This window comes from Blennius ocellaris (genome assembly GCF_963422515.1).
Source record: "Blennius ocellaris genome assembly, chromosome: 12".
NCBI classification, from domain to species: domain Eukaryota; kingdom Metazoa; phylum Chordata; class Actinopteri; order Blenniiformes; family Blenniidae; genus Blennius; species Blennius ocellaris.
This window is the reverse complement of record NC_137661.1, coordinates 22,755,647-22,779,830: the sequence shown is the minus strand read 5'-3', so window position 1 is coordinate 22,779,830 and position 24,184 is coordinate 22,755,647. Positions and strand designations below refer to the sequence as shown.

Here is a 24,184-nt window from a genome sequence, read left to right as displayed (position 1 = left end):
ATAGCAAGACAGAAAACATACAGACTTGTTCTGTCTTTATAAATGGATAATTATATATGAGTATATATTTATTAATGCTGCAATCTGTATAATTAATAATACTGTCATATAGTGTGCTATTGTCATTAGTGTGTGTACTTAAGAGCATTTCACATTGTACTATGTACAATTGTTGTGTGATTAATAAAGGACTTGACTTAATAAAACACATGATTATTTAAGATCTGGCATTTGTATGTTAATGAATACATTAGATTCTGTGTATGCGTTTATGTGTGTTATTGCACATTCATACACTTTTTCTTGTTTCCTCAGTATATCTCATATCCAGGTGGAGTCGCCTGGTTCATTTTCACGTTTCTCAAATTCACTACAATAACCTTGTTTGACCAACTCTCACTTTTCAGGTTTGACTTCAAAAGCCAATAACACCTTTCATTGCAGACAAAGCGGGTCGTTTCTTCTCTTGTTTTGGGGTTAAATCCGTCATTTGTGCTGCCGGGACAACGCCCACTCCCTCATTCAGAGGCGGATAATCGTCGCATCCTCCTCCAACAAACAATCTCTGATCGTCGGAATCTCCGGGTCTCGAGCCTTTTGTTATTGCGCGATTAATCCAATCAGCCAATCAGAGCTCGCCTTCACCTCGGCGACGCCCACATATTTACCGCTCCCACCAATCAGAGAGCGTTATCGGCCGGGGTTTATAACTGGGGGGGGGGGGGGAAGCCGGGGGGGAGTCCCGCTGGCCGCTGACTGGAACCTGTTGCTTCGCAGTTCCGTGTTGTGCAATGGACGGGTGAGTTTTCCCTTCGCCTGGCGCTCCCACCGCACTCACATGCATCCCCGGGCTCTTTAACCGCCCCGCGCCGCTGGTCGTCGGCGTCCCGGAGCACCGTCTGGTGTCTTTATTCCACCCACCCCCCCTTTTCTTCTCCTTCTTCTTCGTCGGTTCTTGCTAAAGTTTGTGTCTCGAGCTCCCAGCTGGAGGCCAAGTTAGCCGAGTTAGCTGCGGAGGTTCAGCCTGAGACCGGGCCATCCTCTGCGGGGCTGGCGGCGCCCCGCAGCCGGACGGGAGCTCCGCCGCCCGTCGGGAACACGCGAATTTATCCACAAGGGGACGATTCCCACCCTTTTCTGAAGGGGAGCGGGCCAGACGGCTGTAGGAGGAATCCGTGAGCCGCGGACGTAACTTTCTCACGCCCACTGAGAGGCGCCTGCTGCCCGGGCAGACCTCCACCTGTAAGACCCGGACCTGGTTTTTACCCATTAAGTCGTTTTGTGTCTCCACATGTGCGCCGTATTTAATACCTGCAATCGTTTTTTTTAATATTTCTTTTTATCAGAGTTCGTAATTTATATTAATTTTGATCAATACAGTATGTTGTGTGTTGTTTGATTTGAACGTATTTCTACTCATATACGATATAACATGCAGCAGGTTTTGTGTTTATATATAATTATGGTTGTCTTTTTTGTTTTAATGGATATTAACGTTGTGGGATAATAGCGTTTGTTTTGGTTTCGATGACCAGCTCTGATGACGTCAGCTAACTCGCTGTAATGAGGGCGAGTCGTATTTAAAAAGCAGATTCATAAAGTGTTGTGTGTGGAGTTGTGGTGTTGCAGGTTGATTGGAATATTTACTTGTTTAGGTTGGTGTTTGGTTCGAAGAAGAGTGAATAGAAAGAACTGTTAATACATGGTAATGACTGTAATTGAGATTTAATTTTGTTGGGCGTGGATACTGTTAAAGTGGTGAAATCAAATAGACAAGCTATTTGATGTCTTAATTTTGTAGCGTTATATGAATGGGAAATGTGTCCTGGTATTGAACACCAGTGATGCATTGAAGAAGGTAGTTGGAGATCTATTTTCCCACTATATGCATGTCTTAAGCCTGTTGATAGGTTCATGATAAACATGACCATTTTCATATCAACAGGCTTAACGTGACCATTTTCATTCATGGTGGTACTTTGACTTTTAGAGCAATGGCAACTCATAATATTCAGTTTCAAGTTGGAGTTCTTTCATTCATTCTGTGATATAAACTTAAAACCTTTTCTTCGGGAAAAAAATATTTTGATTTCCCAACTTTAAAGTACCGGTATAGCTTATGTATGATTTACATAATACCACTTGAGTGTAGTGTGTGGCAGCGCTAGGTCAAATCCAGCATCTTAATTTTTTATTTTTTTTATATGGTGGCAATCATTATACCATGAGGTGATATTAGATGTAGAATGGCTACCTCAGTACTATAATAGTGCACCTGCTCTCTATAGCTCACTACAATATCTTGTGGTTAAAAAGTTGAATGTCATCCTGTATAATTACTAAACTTGAATTTATTCATGCAACACTGTATGCTGCGTATATATTACCATTCTGTTGATCAATTTTAAAATATCCACTGCCTGGATACGATTCAAATATTGGATACATAACATTGAACTTTTTAAAAGTCTCTAGAGCCGCACATTTTGTATATCTGTTGCGTCACTGTGAATTAGAAACTTTCACACATCCAGTAACTTGTTGGAGGTGCTTATGGAGTCAGAAGCTCCTGCTGGTGGTTTACTCCATTAATGCTGCCTGACATGCCGCTACTATTACTACAAACTAGTGGAAGTTTTCAATCAACCCGGGACCTTGAAAACCAGTAAAAAGGTAAACGGTGACGCTCCAGAGATCAGTCCTTTCACATGGTTAAGGACTAGTTTTCTTAAACAAGTCCATGTTGAGTCATGCTTAATCCCTCATTCAGTCTTTGCCAAGCCGGAGGTTCACACAGACAAGTTTGACATATTTTGAGCTTTCTGTCTGATTATCGCATCATTTTTGTGACGTTTTTTTCCTGCCTCTGCATTATTCAGTGTGTGTTTCATTATACAAGTAAGTAAGTGTCTCATTATATCCAGTTACACTTCATAAAGTGTTTTTCACTCTAAAAAAATTTTTTATTCATCACTTATCTTGTTCTCATACAAAAAAAAAAACCTGTTCATGACACATCTTGTGCTACTTTAGGTTGATTTTGGGGTTTTTAGGATTAAGGGTTTTGACTAATGCTCATCGAATCCCTAAACCTGTATAAATGAATCACCGGAAACGCTGACGTGATTAGGAGCGCTTCGCAGCATTTTTCAGATAACAGCCGTACGACTTGCAGCGAGAGGAAAAACTGGCCGGTCGAGCTACGGCTGACTGTAAACCAGCAGGAAGGAAAAACGACCCTCCGGGCATGAGTGAGTTCTGACGAAACATAAATATCCACTCCCGACACGAAGCTCGGAAGTCCCGCCGACCGCGAATCCAACACACGCAGGTCAATGAGGGGGTGGTGAATGGAGGACGACGACCCGAGATAAGATCAGCAGAGGTTTTAAATGGCTGCAGGACACAACTGATCACTGACATTTCCTCTCTCCTCTCGCCTCCTTAATGTCGCCATCAGTCACAAATCCAGACCCCAACCAGCTCCTGTGAATCTCTCGCAACATCCCAGCTTCCATGATTTCAGTTTAACCTGTGAACTCAACACATCCAAAGTTTTTTTTTAGTTTTCAGAACTAAAGATAAGCTAGAAAATGGGGATTTTGGCATCTTAAACTCGTTGATAACTCGGCATAACTGTGAACATGACTTGCGAACCAAGACGGCAGAGCTCCTGAGGTGTGAGTGATGCAACCTGTGAGGTGATGCAACAGGTTTGAGCTTAAACTCTCCTGTAGTGTGAGTGAAGCATTGCGTGTTCTGATCATGCTGCTGCTTTTTTTTAAAAACAAAAAACAAAACAAGCCCTGCAGCTTGACAGTCATTGCCTCATAATTTTTTTCCTGATGACTTCATAAACACTCGATTATCAACAAACGGTCGCAACTGTGCTGGCTAATGATTGAATGACGCTGTTAAATTAAATCCAGCAGGCAGAGTTGTGCCGCCTCATTAAGCACACTAGTTGTTGACTTTTAGGACTCTGCGGTGATGTTTTCTCTTCAGATTTCAGCTGTAGGCTCGACATACATGCACACACCACCACCATCCTCTTGGAGCAAAGAACCAGCTGAGATTCTCTGCGTCGGACACACGTGTTCATAAAGAACAGAATTGTTCTGTGAATAGGAATGTATTAATGGTGCAGTATCTTAATTTCCTATACACTCAACACTACAATAGAAAATAATCTTTATGTTATCACCTTTTCCAGTGAAGGCGTTTATAAACTGTTCACACAAGTCACCCGAAGCTTCTTTGCACACATTTCTACAGTCTTTCCTCAAACGGATTTGCCATTTGTTGTCTTTGTTCCTTTTGCTGATCGCACGTGAGCGATGCCGTACAACACTGCCCTCACGGGGTCATCGGTGGTATTACTGAATTTGCTAAACATCTGTAAACTCCTTGAACATATACCTAATTACACACGATAAATGGACTGAAGGCTCCATCTCTACCCCATCTACATATTTAGCACCAAACATATTTGGGCCTCAAGTCCTCAAATGTATTTCTTTATTTTTGTTTGGCTGGTCAAGCAACTCCCATATCAAATGTATAGCCTGATGCTATGTGGGCTACTAGATGTCATTGTATGACAGTAACACAGGGAAGTAAATCTCCATTACTATTCAGTAAAAAGCAACAGAGTTTGGAGTGTCTGAGAAAGTTGTGGCCGGAAGATTCTGGAACAATGGTACAGTTACGTTTGGACATGCGTCATAAACGCATCATGACGCATTTCTCCACAAATGATATTCTCCTCGGGTGCGACATGAAAAATACCAAATGATCAAAAATGAACTGATGTAATTTTAAAATATGCGACTTGTACTTATTGGACATTTCAAACAAATATATTTTTTCGGAAGCTTTACTAATTTTTGAGCGAGTTAGCTGGCATGTAATTGGGTTTCCTGTGGCCACATGTTTGTGTTGATCCAAACCAGCTGCTGCGCTTCATTGGTTTCCTGCAGTCGCAGCCTGTGTTGGTCTGTTGGTGTTTCTGCACCGTTGACATGGTTATAGTCGCTTTAGGCATTTCAGCCATCCTCAGTTTCCTCTGAATTCTATTAAACAAGCTTTACACCAGTTTTCTCATCCTGTGGATTTTTTTTTTTTTACCCTGTTCCTTTAAATCCTCACTACTTCATTCAGGCATATTCTCCCATTTTCTTCGCGTCTCATCACCTCTTAATTTTTCCTCCTTTATTTCCCAGTTTTCCACCGTGCTCCTACTAACACCCTTTCTTTTCTTCACAGTGACCACCACGATATAACAGTTGGTACTAAGGTAGGCCCTCCTCCTCCTCCTCCTCCTCTTCCTCCTCCTGCTCTGTGTGCAGTGCTGCTGTGTCATCTTTTCAGTGTCTAACTTGCCCTCTAGGACCTGTTCATTATGTTTCTCTGGTCGATTTATAAAGATTTCTCAGTCACTCCAGCTCCTGCTGCATTTGACCTTTTTCATTCACATTCCACAAAAAGTCAAAGGATAATCCATTTATTCAGCCACGACTTGTTACACTGGTTTTTAAAGGCGAAAGCTAATGCTTTCCCTCGAGCCACCAATATTTTTATTCCTGCTCAAAGTATGACTCTTTACCCACTGGGATTAATAATGTTTCAATTCTGCATCTTTAGTACATGCCAAACGTTGCCATTTCCCCCTAACGGCTGGAAGCGGTACACTCCACAAGGAACAGTGGTCGGTTCATAACTGTTCTGCTTAATTTATTCTAAAAACGATTAAAAAACCGAAGTGGCGTTGTTGTTGATAGCAGGTCCCTTGTGATTAGCTCAGAAGTATGTCCGGGCAGGGCTTTTCTTGTCACCGTATCAGTGAAGTTTTTAATCTAAAGTACTTGGTATACTGAATTACCGAAGCACTTTGTGCTCAATATTTGAATTGCATGTGCCGATGCAAAGTGGTTGAGTATCAGATTTACTGTTTGATGCATCAAATCGAGCCGCTTTGTTCAGAATTGCCTTGAATGGCTTCAGTTTTCTACTGTCGGCAGTGTTTAGTGTCTATAGATTTCCATCACCTCAGGAAGTTCTGCATCTGGATTGTATGAGCTGCAAAGTTGTTAACAGCAATAATGCTAGGGGCATAGAAGAATTAAAGTCACGCTTTTTCAGTGACGCTGCAAATTTGTAGCTTTTCGGTACAAGTCAGCGGGCTTTAGCGGCGAGCTACAGGCTAGCTTCCTTTACGGTGTCGCTCATATTATTGTAATTGTGTTAATCTTTCCATAGTCTTTGGCCCCGCCCCATGGCTGGTCACTCTTGAATTTAACCGTGCCTTTCCAGTAAAGAGCACATCGACGACACGATGTCCCATGACGTAGTAGAGCGAGCCAATCACAGTCGTGGTCTGGGTACTTCCACTTTCATTCTGCACTGCGCCAAACTCGTAGATGGATCTTGTTGGCCCTGCCGACATACAGAGACTCTGCAGAGGGTTCAGTGACGCGTAGCCTCCGTATATACTTTGTGTAGTGAGTAGGAATTGAGCTGGAGTGATCAGTGGCATGGCTCGAATAATAATAATAAAAAAAAAAGATGGATGTACTGTCTCTCAATCTTATCAATGTCTTATTGGAGATGTATTATCTTATTGTATCTAATGAAACATTTTGATGTTGATAGAGTCCATTGTTCATGGGACAACGGCAGAAAGTTTTTTCTTCTTCGACCAGTCCTAGAAAACGTGTTTATAGTTTTTTGCATGTCTTTGAGCAGCAGCAACTCCTAACATGAGGATAGCACAGTTTGTCTTTCTGAGAAGGAGCTCATTAAGGAAACACACTTTATTCATCCCCTCAGGGAAGTTCCTGTACCCATCCTATTCTATTTCTATAATGCAGTGGGCAGCCACATTACGGCTCGATTGGGGTCAAAGGTCTTACTTGGAGACCCACAGTGGTTACCTGTGAAGCCTGATCCAAAGTCTGCTTCTCTAACCTCTTGGTCGGTGGGTTTTCGTTGCGGGCGGCAAACTCTGACCTCCACCTCCAACACCGCGGCCGCTTTCAAGTCAAACTGGAGCTTCTGAAGTCAGAGTGGCTGTGATCTGAGAGCTAGGAGGCGAACATGGAGGTGTCCCGTTACCTTCTGGTGCCTGGAGGGAGTCATGTGAAACCCTGTTGACGACTCACGGCGCCCCCCCCCCCCCCCCCGTTTCAATGGGATGCTGCAAACCCAGAGACGGGTTCAGATGCTCGCTGCCGAAGCAGAGGGAAAGGCTGCAGAGCTTCCTTATTTTAATTTATCTTAGATCAAACCTAAAGCAACTCAGTCAAACTTTCTTTTAACCAGATCTGCTGTTGGTCAGTTGCAAATATTTTCCTGACCAATGAATTGCATTTTATTTTACATGCGGGGGGAATTTGAATGACAGAAACCAACATATGACCTTTGTCAACGTTGTTTTAATTTCTGAGTGTGTTGTCTGTTTCCTCAACACCGGAGATTATTCTGAAAGTTCTCATTTGCTTTAACCAACTTTCCACAAAAAAAAAAAAAAGACACAGGACTCTCACAGTTTGGGTCTGTATTTAAAATATCATCTTTGACACACAAAAGCCTTTAATTATCACTGAGGATTAAAAGAACAGATTCATATTTACCACATTTAAAACGGTCTGGATAATTGAAAACCTTTTAATATTTTAATTGGCTCATGACTCAAGATCTTCAAAAGAACGACTAAAACAACAAAAATCAATCTAAGCCATTATGAGCCGCTGTAACTAGGCCACCTTTGGCAACAATGCTATAATGACATTGGTGAAGTTAGCAACGGTTACTAAAGACTCCCACTAACTGATGTAAGGTGGAATTGGTGATTTAACTATTACACTGACCGGCACTGTGCCGACAACATGTCTCATCAATACTATAGTGATACAGGTAAGTTTATTAAGATGGGACATATTGAGAAAGAAAGTTTCTAAGTAGCTATTTGCTTTTTAAATCTTATAAATAGTAAAGTAATAGCACTCATGTTTGTCGGTGACCAAGTTTAACCAGTGAAGTTCTGCAGTTGAGTTTGAGTCCTCGATGGATCTTTTCGTTTTGAAGTGTTTCTTTCATTCACCTCCTGAGGAGTTTACAGCCTGGATGAGTTCTGCGTCGGCCTCTCGTGTTCAGAGCCGGTCGGTCATCTTGTCTGAACCAGGTGTCGGCGTGCTCGCCGGCTCTTTTGTCTCCGGGCCGTTTGTCAGCAGCTGGCATGCAGCACCAGGCGATGCAGGCGGAGATAAGGGCGGCGTGACGAGGAGGGCTAGCGGTGAGCGGCACTCGGGTTTCTGCCGGTTTTATATTATTCATGTGACGACGGTAAGAAGACCTGAGCTGCTTTGTCCCCCGTTGAGGAGAACACAGGAACTCGAGCACGTCTGAGAGGAACGTCGGCAATGACCGGCCTCTTCGTCGCCCCCTAGGGGCATTGGAGCGACCAGCAGCGACTCACGAGCGATTGGCTTCATTGTCATGTACGTCGTCTGCTTACTTTATGTGCGATAGTATACGATATACGATAGTATACTAACATACGCTGGCATACCGCCTTGTAGTGTTGAGCTCATTTTTTTTATAAAACTTGTAAATGAATGGAATGCGATCAGTATTTCTGTAGCTGAATTTTCAAGGTGTTTTTTTATTTTTTATTTTATTGTGACGTGTCTGAAGGAAACTCTGCAACCTGACTGGTTTCCTTCCTCATCAGATCAGCTGCAACGCAAGCATGCAGCTGAAGTGTGGATTGTTTTGATGCCTGTGCGAAGTGACTCTCCGCCTGTTTGGCCACATCTGTTTCTCATGGAGCTCCAGGAATTCACCCCCCCCCACCCCCCCCCCCCCTTCGCCCCCCGCAGGGGGGGCGAGGAGCCGCTGGAGGACGGAGCAGTGACTCACTAGTGTGATTTTCCCACTTTAATGCTGCTCTTCACTTGTCAACACATCTATTTTTTTTTTGACTGTGTAAAGTGTGAGGAAAACTTGTTGTGTAACTTCACGCAGTCGCAGGTGGCGTGTTCGCACCTGCAACCAGATCTACGCAACTCCATAATGTTCACTATGTTGAGTTCAGAACATTCGAAAGTGAGAGGAGCTGATGGCAGTATAACTCTTTATTTTAACTGCTTAAAAAATCAAAACAAAAATAGTTTCTGGATCAAAAGGATGTTTGTGCATAAAGGTGTTACTTCAGGGTCATTGGAGGGACAATGTTTGTCTTTGGAGACGCAGGAATGATGACGTAATCATCCCAGAAAGAGTAGGGATTGTTTTATATTCGAGACAACATGAGATCCCAAATTCAAAAAGCTGGTCAAACATCAAGTGGATACAAATCTGTTGAAGTTCAGTGTCGCATCAAATTCTAAGAGAACTTTGACTTTTCTGAATTAATATTGTGTCATTGCTCAACTTATATTTTTTTGCACAATTTACACTTGCATATTTTGCAATTAGTTTGACTATAGTCATGCAGATATTGTATATATTTTTGCTGTGATCACATCGGAGCATAACTTGTCTCCCGTGTTTCACAATTGCTTTTTTTTTAAGCTCTGAAATGTTTATTGTGCTTTAAAGATTTCTGTACATTGTCCATGAAATGACTTAACACAATTGAAAAAGGCAAAGATTTTAGTTTGACAAGAAAAATAAATTTTTAAATAAGAAACAAAAGACACATTTTTCCAAAGTGAAGTTGATCTGCACAAACAAAACCCCTGATACACAACAACAATCGAAGTCCTTACGGCCTCTCTGCAGTCTGCTTTTCAAAAAGCGTTCTTTAGAACTGCTTCTCTTCAGGTTTTCACTCCCCCTTTCCCCTCGTGTGGCTCTTTTACCTGCAGCAAGGCCAGATTGGTAACAACTCACACGTGTGAGTCGCTCCTGGAGAGAAGAGTCAAACCTGAAGTCGGAGAGAAAAACAGACCAACATAAGGCCCAACGAGTTTTAACAACAACAACGCAACACAAAAACATGCTGGAGCAACTGCTGGCAGCCAAATCCTTATTTTTGCTGGGATATATGGGATAATTTGCTGTAGGCCGTGTTACGTGTATCCTGGACAGCCTGTGACCATGTTTATATGACGACTGTAACCGGAAAATCTTGAGTGCGTTTTTTTGAGTCACGTTTACACTCGGATCCGCTGCATCGGTCCCCATAAGCTTTTTTCTCTTTCATGCACTCGAGTCTCTCCCCCTCAGACAGCCGGGGGCGACCGAGCGCTCTTTCCTGCACATGTGCACCACGGCTGTGGCTCTTCTGCTCACGCACGAGTAACGAGCACCGCGGCCTCTGTAGTGAGCTGCCGCTCTCAAGTCGGCTACTTTTTTGTCGTTTCTCACTCTGTTTTGGACGCGTGCCGGTGAAACCCTTTCATTTGTGCTTCGCTCCCCACTGACCGTCGGCGTGTTGTGTTCTTCTGCTTTCAGAGAGGATCAGACGAGCTTTTCTCCAGCGTCTCAAGCGTCCCGTATATCATGAGCACTGCAGGTCAGACCTCTGCACACGCTGACACCCCCGGTGGGGGCGGGGGGGGGGGGGGGGGGGGGGGGGGGGTCTGTCAGTTTAACTATCCTGGGAACACACTTTGACCTGTGTGTGCTGTACTTGCTGAGCACAGTCAAAACATTAATTATGTACTTCAGGTTAATTTGCATGCGGGAAAATGGAAACCGCTAACTCCATTCACACAGCCGGCCTGCAGCGTGCTTTAAATACTGACTGGGGTGTTGAATGAATGCTGCGATGTAAGAATGCTTTGAGGAGGGTTCAGTAGTTTTGGGTTGAGAAACTCTTTATGTGCTGGAGAGGCAGTTTTTAAAGGAACTCCAGAGGGTGCTGGTTCCAATCGTAGATTTTGCTGTGGATCACTGAGCGGCTGCTGGCTTTGATTTGACATCGGAAGGCAACAGGCTTCGAGGAATTGTAAATCATCAAATGGAGTTAAAGTAGCGTCAAAGTGACGAGCAACCAGAGAAATGAGCAAAAATGCAAAATGTATACAAATAACTTGAATATTACACAAACATCAATTCAAAATGGCTACGTAAAATTGGGAAAATTACACTGCGATAGTATAAGGTAAAATAAAATACGGAGCATACCAACAATGGAGATGGGAATATAAACTTAAAACAAGAGAACGTGAGTTTATAGAAGCCAAGGCATTTAAAATGAGTTAAGATGAGGGTTAAAACAGGACATGTACTGTGCATATATTTATATTACAACTAAAGTAACTGTCGGTCAGTGCAAAATACAGTGGAAAGTCAGTAAAATGTAGGGTTTCAGCTGTGGCTGCCACGTAAACAAAAAACTGCAGCAGTACAGAGTCTACATGTTCTCATATTCTCCAACCGAGTCAAGTGGACCTAATTTTCGAACGTGGGAACAATTCGATCGCCGAAAAGTTAATAATATTGCACCGTTCCGACGCTCGTCTCTCGTCTCTGGTCTTCAGCCAATGGCAATGACAGTAAGAAGTTCAAAGGTGACATCCGAGGTCCCAGCGTGCCGTCCAGAGTCCTCCACATCCGCAAGCTTCCCAGCGACATCACGGAGGCCGAGGTCATCAGCCTGGGCCTGCCCTTTGGCGACGTCACCAACCTGCTCATGCTCAAAGCCAAGAACCAGGTATGGCCTCGACCCCCCCCCCCGAATCGTACAGACGCTCAGCGTTTACCTGAATCCACATATTCTGTCTGCGATCCACCTCAAACCCCGGTCCTTGTCTGGCCCCAGGCCTTCTTGGAGATGAACTCGGAGGAAGCGGCTCAGAACATGGTGGGTTATTACTCCACGGTGATGCCCATCATCAGACATCAGCCAGTGTTTGTACAGTTCTCCAACCACAAGGAGCTCAAGACCGACAACTCCCCCAACCAGGAGGTACCGCAGACGAACACATTCTCGCGCCGTGTCGGTATATTATGTGTAGTTAACCTGTTAACCCCCTCCCCCCTTTCCCCGTCGCTCCCAGAGGGCCCAGGCAGCTCTTCGAGCCCTCACCTCGTCTCACGTGGACCCGACTGTGGCGGCGCCGAGCTCGGTTCTTCGGGTGGTGGTGGACAACCTGGCGTACCCCGTCACTTTGGACGCCCTCTGCCAGGTGACGCACATACCGAAACGACTCCACTCCACACTCGTCGCCACGTGGAAGAAAGAAATGTGATCGATTATTGAACTTTCCCGCTCAGATCTTCTCAAAGTTCGGCACCGTGCTGAGGATCATCGTCTTCACGAAGAACAGCCAGTTCCAGGCTCTGCTGCAGTATCCGGACGGCGCTTCGGCTCAGGCGGCCAAACTGGTGAGTGGGTCGGCCGTAACGCATTATATCGTGGGGTAATGTTCTTAAAAGCCTGGAAGTTTTGGAGCTCCATAGATCAGACCGGTCTGTCCAGCACGTCATTCATTTATTGCATTTTTATGGAGATATGGCGACTCAGAACGTTGCTTAAAACTGGTCTTTTGAATCGTTTTTGCTGTGCAATTTGTCTAATATAACTAACAAAACAAGAGTAAGGGCAAAATAAGAACAAGCACTATTCGGTATATTATATTAGGTGTTATGCAAATAGGATATATTTTTTGAACAAGTTAATGTAATCACTGATTTGTACATTATTGCAATGAACTTTTCAGTTCATTATTCTCATTCACCTCATCACTTTATTACTGTTTTTGAACTTTAGTTTCTCGACACTTTATGTACGTTCTTGTGTCTTACGTGTGGCTATTTGAGCCATTGATAATGAAATTTCCTAGTTTGTATTTTGAATGACAAAAAAAAGATTTATTCTTAAATACAAATGAAACCAGACTAGATTCAAAAATGTGAACAAAACCAGTTTACAAGACATTCAGAAATCATTTAGAATAAATCCAAAATAGCAGAAAATTAGATTGTTTACTTGTTGCATAACGTATCCCACTCACTAACGCAGGGGTGTCAAACATGCGGCCCGGGGGCCAGAACCGCCATGTGATTTTTATTTTTTTAAAGTATAAATATGAAAACTGACAGAGGCGGATCTAAAAACACTAGATTGGCAAAAACGACATTCAAAACCACCCTTGGTCAGAATTTGACTTAATTAGAATGAATGCATCTGTGGAAGTCACATAACACAACACCTTTCACAATAAAACAATGAGTCCAACTTATGTGAAGTCATACTTTAGACACGTAAACTAAAAAAAAATTCCAGATGATGACAAATTGTTTTAATCCTGAATAAAAAATATGATATCCAGATACAAGTGACTGAGGGTTTTTTTTTTGCAAATATAATAATATCTGATTAACTTTAATATGTATATTTCAGAATAGACTGGCAAATTCTTGCAGTTACAAAAGGATCAAAAGAAGGAAAGACTTTTGTCCATATCTGCAGTTTAACATGTTGTGTTTGACTTGTTGGGCCCTCCAGAGGTCAGATCAGGTTGGATGTGGCCCCTCAAGTAAAATGAGTTTGACACCCCTGCACTGACGGGTTCCATGATGGAGAGCTTTGCTCCCTGCATTCTCCAGTGGTCATAATGAAATGGCTCCAGGAGGCTTCCAGGCCGTCTCCACCTCAGGCCAACATTAACTCCACTGCTGATGCTGCTGCTGTGTTTCAGTCTCTGGACGGACAGAACATCTACAACAGTTGCTGCACCCTGAGGATCAGCTTCTCCAAACTCACCAGCCTCAACGTCAAGTACAACAACGAGAAGAGCCGAGACTTCACCAGACCGGACCTGCCGTCCGGAGACAGCCAGCCGCCCATGGAGCACCCGGCCATGGCGGCAGCCTTCAGTAAGAAACCCCCGAGAAGATCACCTGTGTGTGTGTGTGTGTGTGTGTGTGTGTGTGTGTGTGTGTGTGTGTGTGTTAAATGTTTTTTGTGTGTGTGTGTTTTCTCACTTTGCAGCGCCGGGTATTATATCCGCCTCCCCGTACGCAGGAGCCACTCATGCTTTCCCACCAGCCTTCACAATCCAGCATGCATGTGAGTCTCCTTCCTCTGCACCGGGTCACATCGACATCAACGCCGTCTCAAATATTACAATATTTAACTGCGGTTTTTTTTATATTTAACTGGGACACCATGAGTGTGAGGGGGAATAAAACTTGTATTTTCCATCTAGATAAACCCATATGTTATTGAACATTCATGAAATGTCTGCAGATGTAAAGACGGAAAAACTGCTCAATTCAATTGCACTGAATTTGAATCATTTGAGGGTTTTCCTTTTCAGACCACTCTGAGGAAATGCTGTGCGTTAAATTCTTAGAAGCCTTCAGTTACAATCTTTGGACTTTAAGCGCTATGGTGGTGCAGCATTTATTAATATTCATCAACAATCGATCAACTTCCTGAAGCCTTGACCTTCAGTGAAGCAGTAAAACAAGTGGAAACCATCTTTTTTTCTCCTCCTCGTACCTGTGGAACAGCTGTGAACTCTAAAATCGTTCACTTTGTTGTCGTCTGACGGCTAAAAGCAGTTTGTTGCAAACGTACAGGATTTACCTTAAACTTTTCTATCGGTTGTAACAGTGAGATCTTTTTTATTGTGAAATACTTAAAGGCTCATTAAAGCCATCAGGTGTAACCTGAATGATGTTTTTTTTCTAAATGAATCTTTAAGAATTTAGAATTAGAGATGATTCATCAGTTTTAAACAAACAAAGGTGGCTGCCACCGCACCATTCATGACATTTCATGACTACACTTTAGAAACAATTTGGCCATTTTAGCTTTTGTAGCCATTTAAATGAGTTTTTTTTCTTTTTTACTATTTCAACTGATTCAGCTGGGAGTTTTGTCGTTTTAACCATTTGACCAGTTTTAGCTCCATTCTTGACTGTTTCAAACATTTTTGCCACTTTTTCTTCTTCAATTTTTCTTTAAGCATTTTGAAGCTTCTTTTTAAATGGCAATTTAAGCAGTTTTACCAATTTTTAACCAGGAGGATCTTTTTTTGAAAACGAGACTGGTATGCAAATAAAACGTATAAAAAGATAATGGGATCAATTCTTCTAAATCAGCGAACCAATACAAAGGAACTAAAGATATACATCTAGCTTTGGAGCCGCGGGTTCCAGACGGAGTAAACGCGTTGGTGTGTCCTTCGGTTGGTGGATTCCTGCTTAGCGCTCTCACCTCTCTCAGTATCGTCCCCGTATCCAGGCCTCGCGGTCCCTGCTCTGCCCGGAGCCCTGACCTCCCTCTCCCTCCCCGGAGCCGCCAGGCTGGGATTCCCTCCCATCCCGACTGGACACTGCGTCCTGCTGGTCACCAACCTCAACCCCGAGGTGAGCGAGCGTCTCCTTCTCATCTCCCCCCGAATCCGGGGGTCGTCTCCTCTGGATCAAACCTGCACCGTCTAGCTGGCACGACGTTACTTTATTTCTTTTACACTCCTGTAAAGCGTTTAATTTGCAGCTGAAGTCTAATATTTACTCGCACTTTACATCTCTTCCACCTGATATTATTATTCTGCACTGATCCCTGGCTACTCTTTACTGCTGCACAGTAGAACACATAGACAGGAGACAAATTCACCTTGTAATCAATTAATGTAGAGAAATTAATACCTTTTTTTTTAGATCACAGTTTGAACTCCCGTTTCTCAATTTACTTTGTTCTCATGAATGTTTCTCAACTTTTGCATTTACCCTCGGACTCGATGTTATGTTAATGCGTTCATATTTAAGTGAAACCTCACCTCTTGCTCACAATACACATGTGTATACTGCACACACACCTGTACATGCACACACACACACACACACACACACCGATCCTCCACAGTAGGGCTGGGCGATATGGTTCAAAATTCACATTTCTCATTTTTCTTTTTCCTCAAAATGGCGATATACGATATAAAAGTCTACATTTATCTCAGTTTTAGCGCAAAGACGATTGTGGGTCAGAGTCACAAACTGCAAAATGCAAGTTTATCAACCAAATAAACATGCAAATTAAAACAAAACAAAACAAAAAATTTAATTGTGAGGGCAAATGCATGCATTGATTAAAAAAAAAAGAAAAAAAAGATGCTTGTCGTTTTAATCCATTTGGGTCAAACTCATTTAATTCATATCAGTGATATAACGGCAATGGAATAAAGTACAATTTTAACATCCTGCTGCAAAATACAGTGAAGTGCCGTTTCGACTGCGTGGAGATTCACTCCAGTATTTAACGCTCAACATTGGATTGCTGAAATCCGCCAGCTCCTCCTCTTTCACGTCGTCTTCGCCCGCCGCTGTGTTTGTCAGCAAACGAGACGCTGGCGTGGCGAGCGTGCAGGTGGGGGGGCGGGGCCTTCGGGGAGGGGGGGGAATGACTTCTAAAACTGAAATTGTAAATCAAAAAGATGTGTATGTAAACAATGTTGTATTTTTCTCAATATTAAATTTGAGGAAAATGTTGATTTATTGTAAAAGTCACTATACCGCCCGACCCTCCAGGCGTCCACACACACACACACACACACACACCTGCTTGCACATGCATGCTTTCACACCTGAACTCTGCATGTGCGCCTGTGCACATTCCTGAACAGTAACAGACTTGTGTACACACACACACACACACACACACACACACACACACACACACACACACACACACCTGTGCAGTCATGTGTGAAAATGTGCTGGTTTTGACGTTTACCTGCTCTCCCCCCCCCCCTCCTCTCCACAAGGTAATTAACCCTCTGATTGACCCCTCACCTGTCTTTTTTTTTTTCTTCCCTTGTTTAATTTGTTGCCATGGAAACGCCTCGGACCCTCCACCTGTCCTGCCCTCCCACCTTTACCTGTCCTGTCCCTCCGCTGCCTTCTCTGCTGTCTTTAAAGAGAGTTACGCCCCACTGCCTCTTTATTCTCTTCGGTATGTTGTCACTAGCTTCTTATTTTGAATTATCAGTACCAACTGGTTGTTTCTGATTTACCTACATAAGTTTCTTTTTTGTTTTGCTTTTCCTCTTTTTTTTTTTTTTTTTTTTTAAGTTTCATTTTAATAATTAAAATGTGAGTGGTTTTTTTTTGTCAGAATTTTGCCTGCTGATTTGAGTTTATTCACAATATCTGCAGTTTGTCCCTCTGTGGTTTCGAGACGAGGTCAAATGGTGAGAAGAATTGTGAAGGTTTTACAAGTTTGCTTTTTAAGGGATAAAAATAGTCAAACGATTTCCCCTTAAACTTTCAAATATTTTTTTCAGTATTAGCATCTGCTTATAGGTTCACTTTCTTTTTTCAGTGTCTGGATTAGTGACATCTCTTCTCTGTGGCTGCTGTATTTATCGGTTGACCACATTTAAAATGAGACATAATTATTAGTTTAACTTGAATTAAATGCTGGATTTTCAGTTGAACTTTAGGGCGACCTCTTGTGGGCTTTGTAGTTATGACACCAGCTTTTGGAGGACACAAGGGGCTGGGAAATGTCCCTCCAGACATGAAAACAAAACTTAATTCAAGGTACTTTTTACCTTGAAATAAGTGGGGGAGGAGGAATCAGCCAATAGAATGAGTGAACATTTTCTTTCAATTATTGAGATCTTAAAATTAGCAGGACAAACTTTTTTTTTTTTTAAAGTATTTTCAAGCTTAGTGTCTTGGATAATCTTGATTTTAGCATTTCTGGCTTATTCTATCATGTAAATGGAACCTCAGCTTGAAAAATCTATGAAATGTGAAATCTTGTCAAGTCAAATAATCTTGAAACTATTTTGTTTTCAACAATATAAGATGCATTGTCTTACAAAAAAAAAGTGGAAATATTACTTGATGGGTGAATTTTTCTTATATCAAAATAATAAATTTTGATCAAAAACCAGACTAATAAACTTAAGATTTTGAGATTTTGCAGTGCAGAAGAAAATACAATGAATTAAACTCGAGATGCAACCAGGAGGTCTTTGTTCTAAGTTGTGCATTTTAACTCATTACAGTTTGTTTGTTTTTTTTATTCAGTTTGTTGTGCTGCCCTACAGTGGCCAAGTACACTTTCTAGAGTTTAAAGACTTTTATTTTTGTAGTTTCGGTAAACTCAAGGTGGTCTGCTGCTGGTGCTCCAGCTTTGAGGCGGAAACTCCCCCAAGAATTATCCCGGCAAATTTGTACAAATAAAAACTGCTTCCGACTTGTTTAAAAAGTAAAACCTGCATATTTAGACATGACATTTGCCAAATTTCTTTTCAGAGGACAAAAAAGTTGCACAATTTTCCAGCTCGGTCTGAAAATGGCTTTAAGTGAGAGACTTTTATTATTGTAAAAAGTGTGGAGAGAACATCTGTGTGGTCAGACAAAAAAAAAAATCTACTTTTATTTTGTGGATAATTTGGGAAAACCACTGCAATCGGCGTCTCCTGAGATATGAACGCGATGAGCTGCCGAGGAACTGCATTTATTGTGATATTTTTTATTTTATTTTTTCCATCTAATCTCAAGAGAGTCTCAGTTTTTGAGTTTGCATGCCGGGTTCCTTTTCAGTTTGCATGTCCTCAGTGCTGAATCAGCTGCTCTTGGTTTTCTTAGTCAACTCCCATAATTCATAGCTCCTACATGGTGTAATCTGCCATTTTATTTTTTTTTATTTCCTCTGACCCTTAATTTCCTCACTTGTATTTTCCGTGCGTAACCACCAAGGAGCTCCTGCCTTTCAAATTAAATGCACCAATTGGTTATTCCCCCCTACCTGCAGGTTTTTTTTTACCTCCAGCACTACGGTGCCGAGGCAAAAAGTGTTTCTCGGTTAAATCACCACCTCATTCGTTTGACCAATAAGACCAAGGGTCAGTGGCTTGGCAGGCTGCCGTCAGTCCGGTGTCGTTCACAGCCGTTAGAGTTTAGTGGGTGTAGATTCACGTTTGGACGAGTTTGTTTTTGTGTGATTTGTTGCAAAGTGTTTTTGTTTGGGTTTCTCTCTCTCTCTCTCTCTCTCCCTCTCCCTCTCCTCCTCTCTCTCTCTCCTTCCTCACTGTGACGGCGTCAAGGTGTTTACGGTGACGTGATGAGAGTGAAGATCCTGTTCAACAAGAAGGAAAATGCTCTGGTTCAGATGTCGGACCGCACGCAGGCACAGCTCGGTAACGACCCGCCTCGCCCCTCCGACTCTCTAAAAAAAAAAAAGCTTTCATACTGTTGAGTTTTGTGATAAATTAAAAACGATTAAGTGGATGACGTTGATGTCTTTTAGAAGAAATCTCACAACGGTGATTTGACACATCCAGAATGTTTTTGTCTTGATTTTCTTTATATGAAATGGGTTTGTGCAGTTTAATTTGTTGCTCTGGTTCAGGGTTCCATTGATTTTTGTGCTTCTGAATTGTGGAGGACCGTCAAATTAAATTTTCCTCTTAATTCAACACAGCTTTTTGAATCACCTGTGATTAAATATACTCTGATTTCACATGTAGAGGTAGAGTACACTCGCAGCACGGGGAAATGATTAATTGCTGCTCAATCAGGTGTTTAATACTGTAAGTTATTGGGCATGTCCATATGAAGTCGCCACGAGTGACACTAAATCTCATTCTTTGATTTCATGAACAACTTTTTGGATTTGCAGGTAGTTTGAAAGTGTTTTCAGAAGTGAACTATTTGCTATGAAAGATGGCATTAGGCTTCATACGTAGCCTCTGATTGTTGTACCCGTTTTGGCCTCAAACATTGTTTTACAATTTAAATTAGTCTTAAAAGTATTTTAATAACAAGCCCTTTTAAATAAGACAAAAAATGTGTCTCTCATTAGCATATTTCTAAATTCAGAATAAGGAAGGAGGACATGCTGTGGAAATCAATTAAAACCGTTTGGAATGTTTCAATATTAAATGTGATTAAGTCACGGCAGCAAAATAATCCTCGGTTATAAAAACACTGTTCAGTTGAGCGAATTCTCCTCGTGTAGATTTTACATCTGAAGTCTTGACTGAACCGACGCGCGTCGTTTTGTAAATAACGTATTCCCGACATCGAAGCTCTTCTGCTCTCGTCTTGCAGCCATGAGCCACCTGAACGGTTACCGGCTGTACGGGAAGAATGTGCGCATCACACTGTCCAAGCACTCCAGCGTCCAGCTGCCCCGGGAGGGACACGAGGACCAGGGCCTGACCAAGAACTACAGCAACTCCCCGCTGCACCGCTTCAAGAAGCCCGGATCCAAAAACTACTCCAACATCTTCCCGCCTTCCGCCACGTTGCACCTCTCCAACATCCCGTGAGCAAACTGAATTCGGTCTGAACTCCGGAATGCTTTCTCGACTCGCGTGACCTGAAACGTTTCTCCACTCTCTCTGTGGTTTCAGCCCTTCCGTGGGTGAAGATGATCTCAAGATGCTGTTTTCCAGCTCCGGAGCCGGAGTTACGGCCTTCAAGTTTTTCCAGTAAGTCCGTCACTTCCCGCCTGGACATTAAAAACATTTTAGTTTTGTTTTTTGGGTTGTTTTTTTAATCCATTTAGAATTGAGCCTCCAAACAGCATAAAGTGACCCGAAACCCCCAAAATCTCAATCGGAAACTCTAAATTGACCTGTAGCCATCCTGGACGTTTTGTCCCCGACATTTTAAAGTTCCAAAACCTTTATACTGATCTAAATACACGGGCGTTCATTACGTGCATGCTTTGGTTACATTTCGAAGCTTTAAAGGAGGCAAAGCTATCTGGGTAATACCAGGAGTGGCCTGGTGGGGGCAGTGTGGTGCAGCACGTGGGACCAGAGGGAAGGAACAAAAAGAACTGCATTCATGATGGATCCCTTCAAGGAAGGACTGTCTGTGTGAATACAAACCAGGCTTACCCATGCTCTGTTTTTTGAATTTCACATTTTTCATTGTTTTTGTTGCAAAAGTCTTTGTCCAAACGGCTCATCCTTGCGTGGTGACCCTCCTTCTGCACTCGCTCGCCTTGAGACCCTTGTTGCCTTCTTGTCTCTTTGCGCAGGAAGGACCACAAGATGGCCCTGATCCAGATGAGCTCGGTGGAGGAGGCCATCGAGTGCCTCATGGAGTTCCACAACCACGACCTGGGGGAGAACCACCACCTGCGGGTCTCCTTCTCAAAGTCCTCCATCTGAGCCTCCGTCGCCACCACCCTGATGGCGGGACGCCGCGGCGTCCACTACACTCCCGTCATTCCAACATTCGTCTGCGGAAACGACCGTGAAGTTAAATTATTGTTTTTCTTTTTAATTTTAGTTTTTTGTTTTAATTTAAATAGGATTTGGGCCACTTAAAGAAAAAGTGAAGGTCAGTGTTTTAACGTTAAAAAATACACTATATTGCCAGAAGTCTTTGCTCGCCTGTCTTCACACTCGAGCGTCGTCCCATTTTTTTTTAAACCGGAGGATTTAATATGACGCTTGCTGCAGCCGGAACAGCTTCAACTCTTCTAGGGAGGCTCCCCACGTGGCACATTTTGGACGGTTCTTCCAGGAGGGCATTGGTGTGTTCAGACGCTGATGTGGGATGAGAAGGTCTCCGGTCTGATTCCTCTCAAGAGGTGGTTTCATCAGGTTGAGGTCGGGACCGTCAAACTGGGTCCCCCATGTCTTTATGGTGCATCTGGTGAGCAGCCATGTTGGAACAGGAAGGGACCGCCTCTATATTAATTAATTAATTAAAGTCCAAAAATGTCTTGGTCTGCTGAAGCTTTCAGAATTCCTTTCACTTCAACTTAAAAGGTGGAGTTTGTGTTGTTGCCAGTGACTTCCACATACTGTGAAGAACGTTCACAGTTGGACTTATTGCACAGGCGACACCCGATCACTGGACTTCTCTGAGCTCCTGAGGGCGACGCATTCTTTCACTGATGTTTGTAGAAACAGTCTGCACGGCAAGCTGCTTGATTTTTTTTTTTTATATTCACGCGTCGTCGTGGAAGTGATCGTCAACGATCTGGCGAGCCGAGCAAATACTTCTGGCAATATAGTGTACGTCAGTGACTAGACCTGGTATTCTGAGCTAAAGCCGGGATACGTTAGCCGCTCTTGCCTTTTGACTTCAATCCCGGGATTAAAGTCGGCCTTCGATATTTTATCAAGACTCCTCTTCCTCTTCTCAGATTGTGAAATCGTCTTTTTCTTAATTTCTTCTTCTTCCTCTGGCCTCCGCCCCGTTTTGACTGACCCGTTCTGCTTTGCTCTCGGGCGGCGCTGATACTTAAGTGCAGCAGGTTTCTGCTCAGACCACCAGACGACCGACCTGTGCCTTAATCCTGGAGTCACAATCGCCTCACAGACGCCTCGGTGAATTGGCGGAGCAGGTTTACAGATTGAAAGGTTTACTGTGTTTCAGATATATTCTATTGGTGGTTTGTTTTTTTTGGTTTTTGAGTCCTTTTCTTCTCGAACTACTGGTTACTGTAGCGTAAAAACATGTGAACTCAATGCTGGGTCTTTTATGGATGCTTTTTTCCCCCCTTCTTTTTCCTCTTTGATTCCTTTTTCCACGTCTTTATTTCAACATATGCAATCAAGATTTAATCAAATATTGTAGCAATATTTTAATCATTCCTAATAGTTTTGTTTGTTTGCACGTCGGTGAGCTCGGCTGCCTTTTTACAATCCAAATGTTTTTCCTTTTTTGCCGTTTTTTTTTTCCCTCTCCCATCGGGGCTCTCTTCTCCTCTGTCGCCTCTTTGAGGAGTTTAATTTATAAGTTTGTGATCCACTACAGCTAAAACCAAAAAAAAACCCCAAAACAAACGGCCTTCTAGATGCAAACAAACCAACCACCAGCCTCAGGTTTCTGGTTTTAAATAATAAAAAAAAAACAAAAAAAACTGTGACCTGGTTTTGATTATTTTCCATTGGGAATCCTCTTATTTATCCACCGTGAATATTCCGTCTCCACGACAACAGCAGAAGTCACTCGGGAGTCGCACACCCGGCGACGATTCCTCCGTCAGCTCCTCAGGAACCAGGAGACGCTGGTTTGGGTTTTGTTGATTTCAATGGTTATTTACACATTCCGGCCGATCGGATGAAACATCGGGTCCGAACGTTTCCTCTCGCCGACCCGCCGCCACTCTCACGGCCGCCGTGCATTCACGCTCTCAGAGTTCGTCCTCGCCTTTGGATTCCTTTCTGGAAAATCACCTTAACACAGTTTAGACTTGCAAATTGTTTTTGAACCGATGGCAAAAGCAATTTATTGGCTTTTTTTTTTTCCCCATGTAATTTTTGTCAATCGGATGCTTTAGTACTGGATGTGAGCTTTTGTATATTTAAATATTGATTTAAATATCATTTAGAAGATGGAAAGAGAAAAGGAGAGAAACAAACAGATCATGACTCTAAAGTCGTTTCCCCTGAATGCGTCACGCGCCCGGAGACTGGGCGGCGGCGGTGGAAGAGGGGGAGCGTTCGGGCCGTACGGCGTCTTCTCCAGGTGACTGGTGTGTGTTTTCTATTTGATGGAAGTGTGTGAGGGGTTCTGAGCCTCACGTCGATTGTGTTGCAAAGAGAAAAATTCAAAACGAAATAAATGACTTTTTAACTAAAACTGATCTCTGTTCTTCTTCCCGTGTGACATCAAGTTGTATCTTGCTTTTATTGCAAATCATAAATGTAATATTTTAGTTTCTCGGTAGCTCGTTATTGGGCAGGGATTACAGTTGGTGATTACTCCTTTTTAAAATAAAGGTGCTAAAGTAACTTTTTACTGGTGATTATTTAGTCCCTGGGTACAAGTTACAAGATGTGTGTATTGAAATTACTTTGAGATGTTGCAAATAACAGCAACTGCCTCCAATGAGTGTTGATTAGTAAATTCTTATTAGTAAACTGTCCAAAGATCACCACCTGTGATGGTGGAATACACATCTCCACCGACAGAGGGCGCCCTTCCAGTAGGAATGGGAGCTGCTGACAGCCGAGGCGACCGTGACGATGGTCTGAGGTCTCGTGTGTCTTTGTGTTATTGAGATGTTACATTTCCATGTGATAAAGAATTCGAGTGAATAAAGTAAAATGGATAAATAACATTTTGGCCATTAAAACTGAACTCAAGTGATGTGAGTCCTCTAAAATGTGATTGTAAAGATTTTTAGATCTGGCCTTTTTATTTATTTTTCTTGAAAAAAAAAGTTTTTTGTTGAGAGTTGATACAAAGCCACTACTGTCCAGAAAAACTTAAAAGAAAACAAAAAACTTGCATG

General features: G+C 42.7%; 1 protein-coding gene across 2 annotated transcripts; it reads left to right on the top strand.

Moving 5' to 3' along the window:
• Nucleotides 1-762: 762 nt before the first annotated feature.
• On the top strand, nt 763-23,506 carry LOC308137311 (polypyrimidine tract-binding protein 1-like). 2 transcript variants are annotated; one of them, XM_080505938.1, is made up of 15 exons: nt 763-799; nt 5,266-5,296; nt 10,459-10,519; nt 11,490-11,662; nt 11,771-11,917; nt 12,009-12,137; nt 12,226-12,336; nt 13,653-13,830; nt 13,946-14,023; nt 15,206-15,330; nt 16,882-16,915; nt 19,023-19,115; nt 20,029-20,245; nt 20,334-20,411; nt 20,969-23,506. In XM_080505938.1, exons 1-15 carry the CDS (start codon nt 792-794, stop codon nt 21,099-21,101), a joined length of 1,596 nt encoding a protein of 531 aa, XP_080362064.1. In that variant the 5' UTR covers nt 763-791; the 3' UTR covers nt 21,102-23,506. The 2 variants fall into 2 exon arrangements, with proteins under 2 accessions (XP_080362064.1, XP_080362063.1); XM_080505937.1 differs by having other exon boundaries at nt 15,188-15,330.
• Nucleotides 23,507-24,184: the final 678 nt, after the last annotated feature.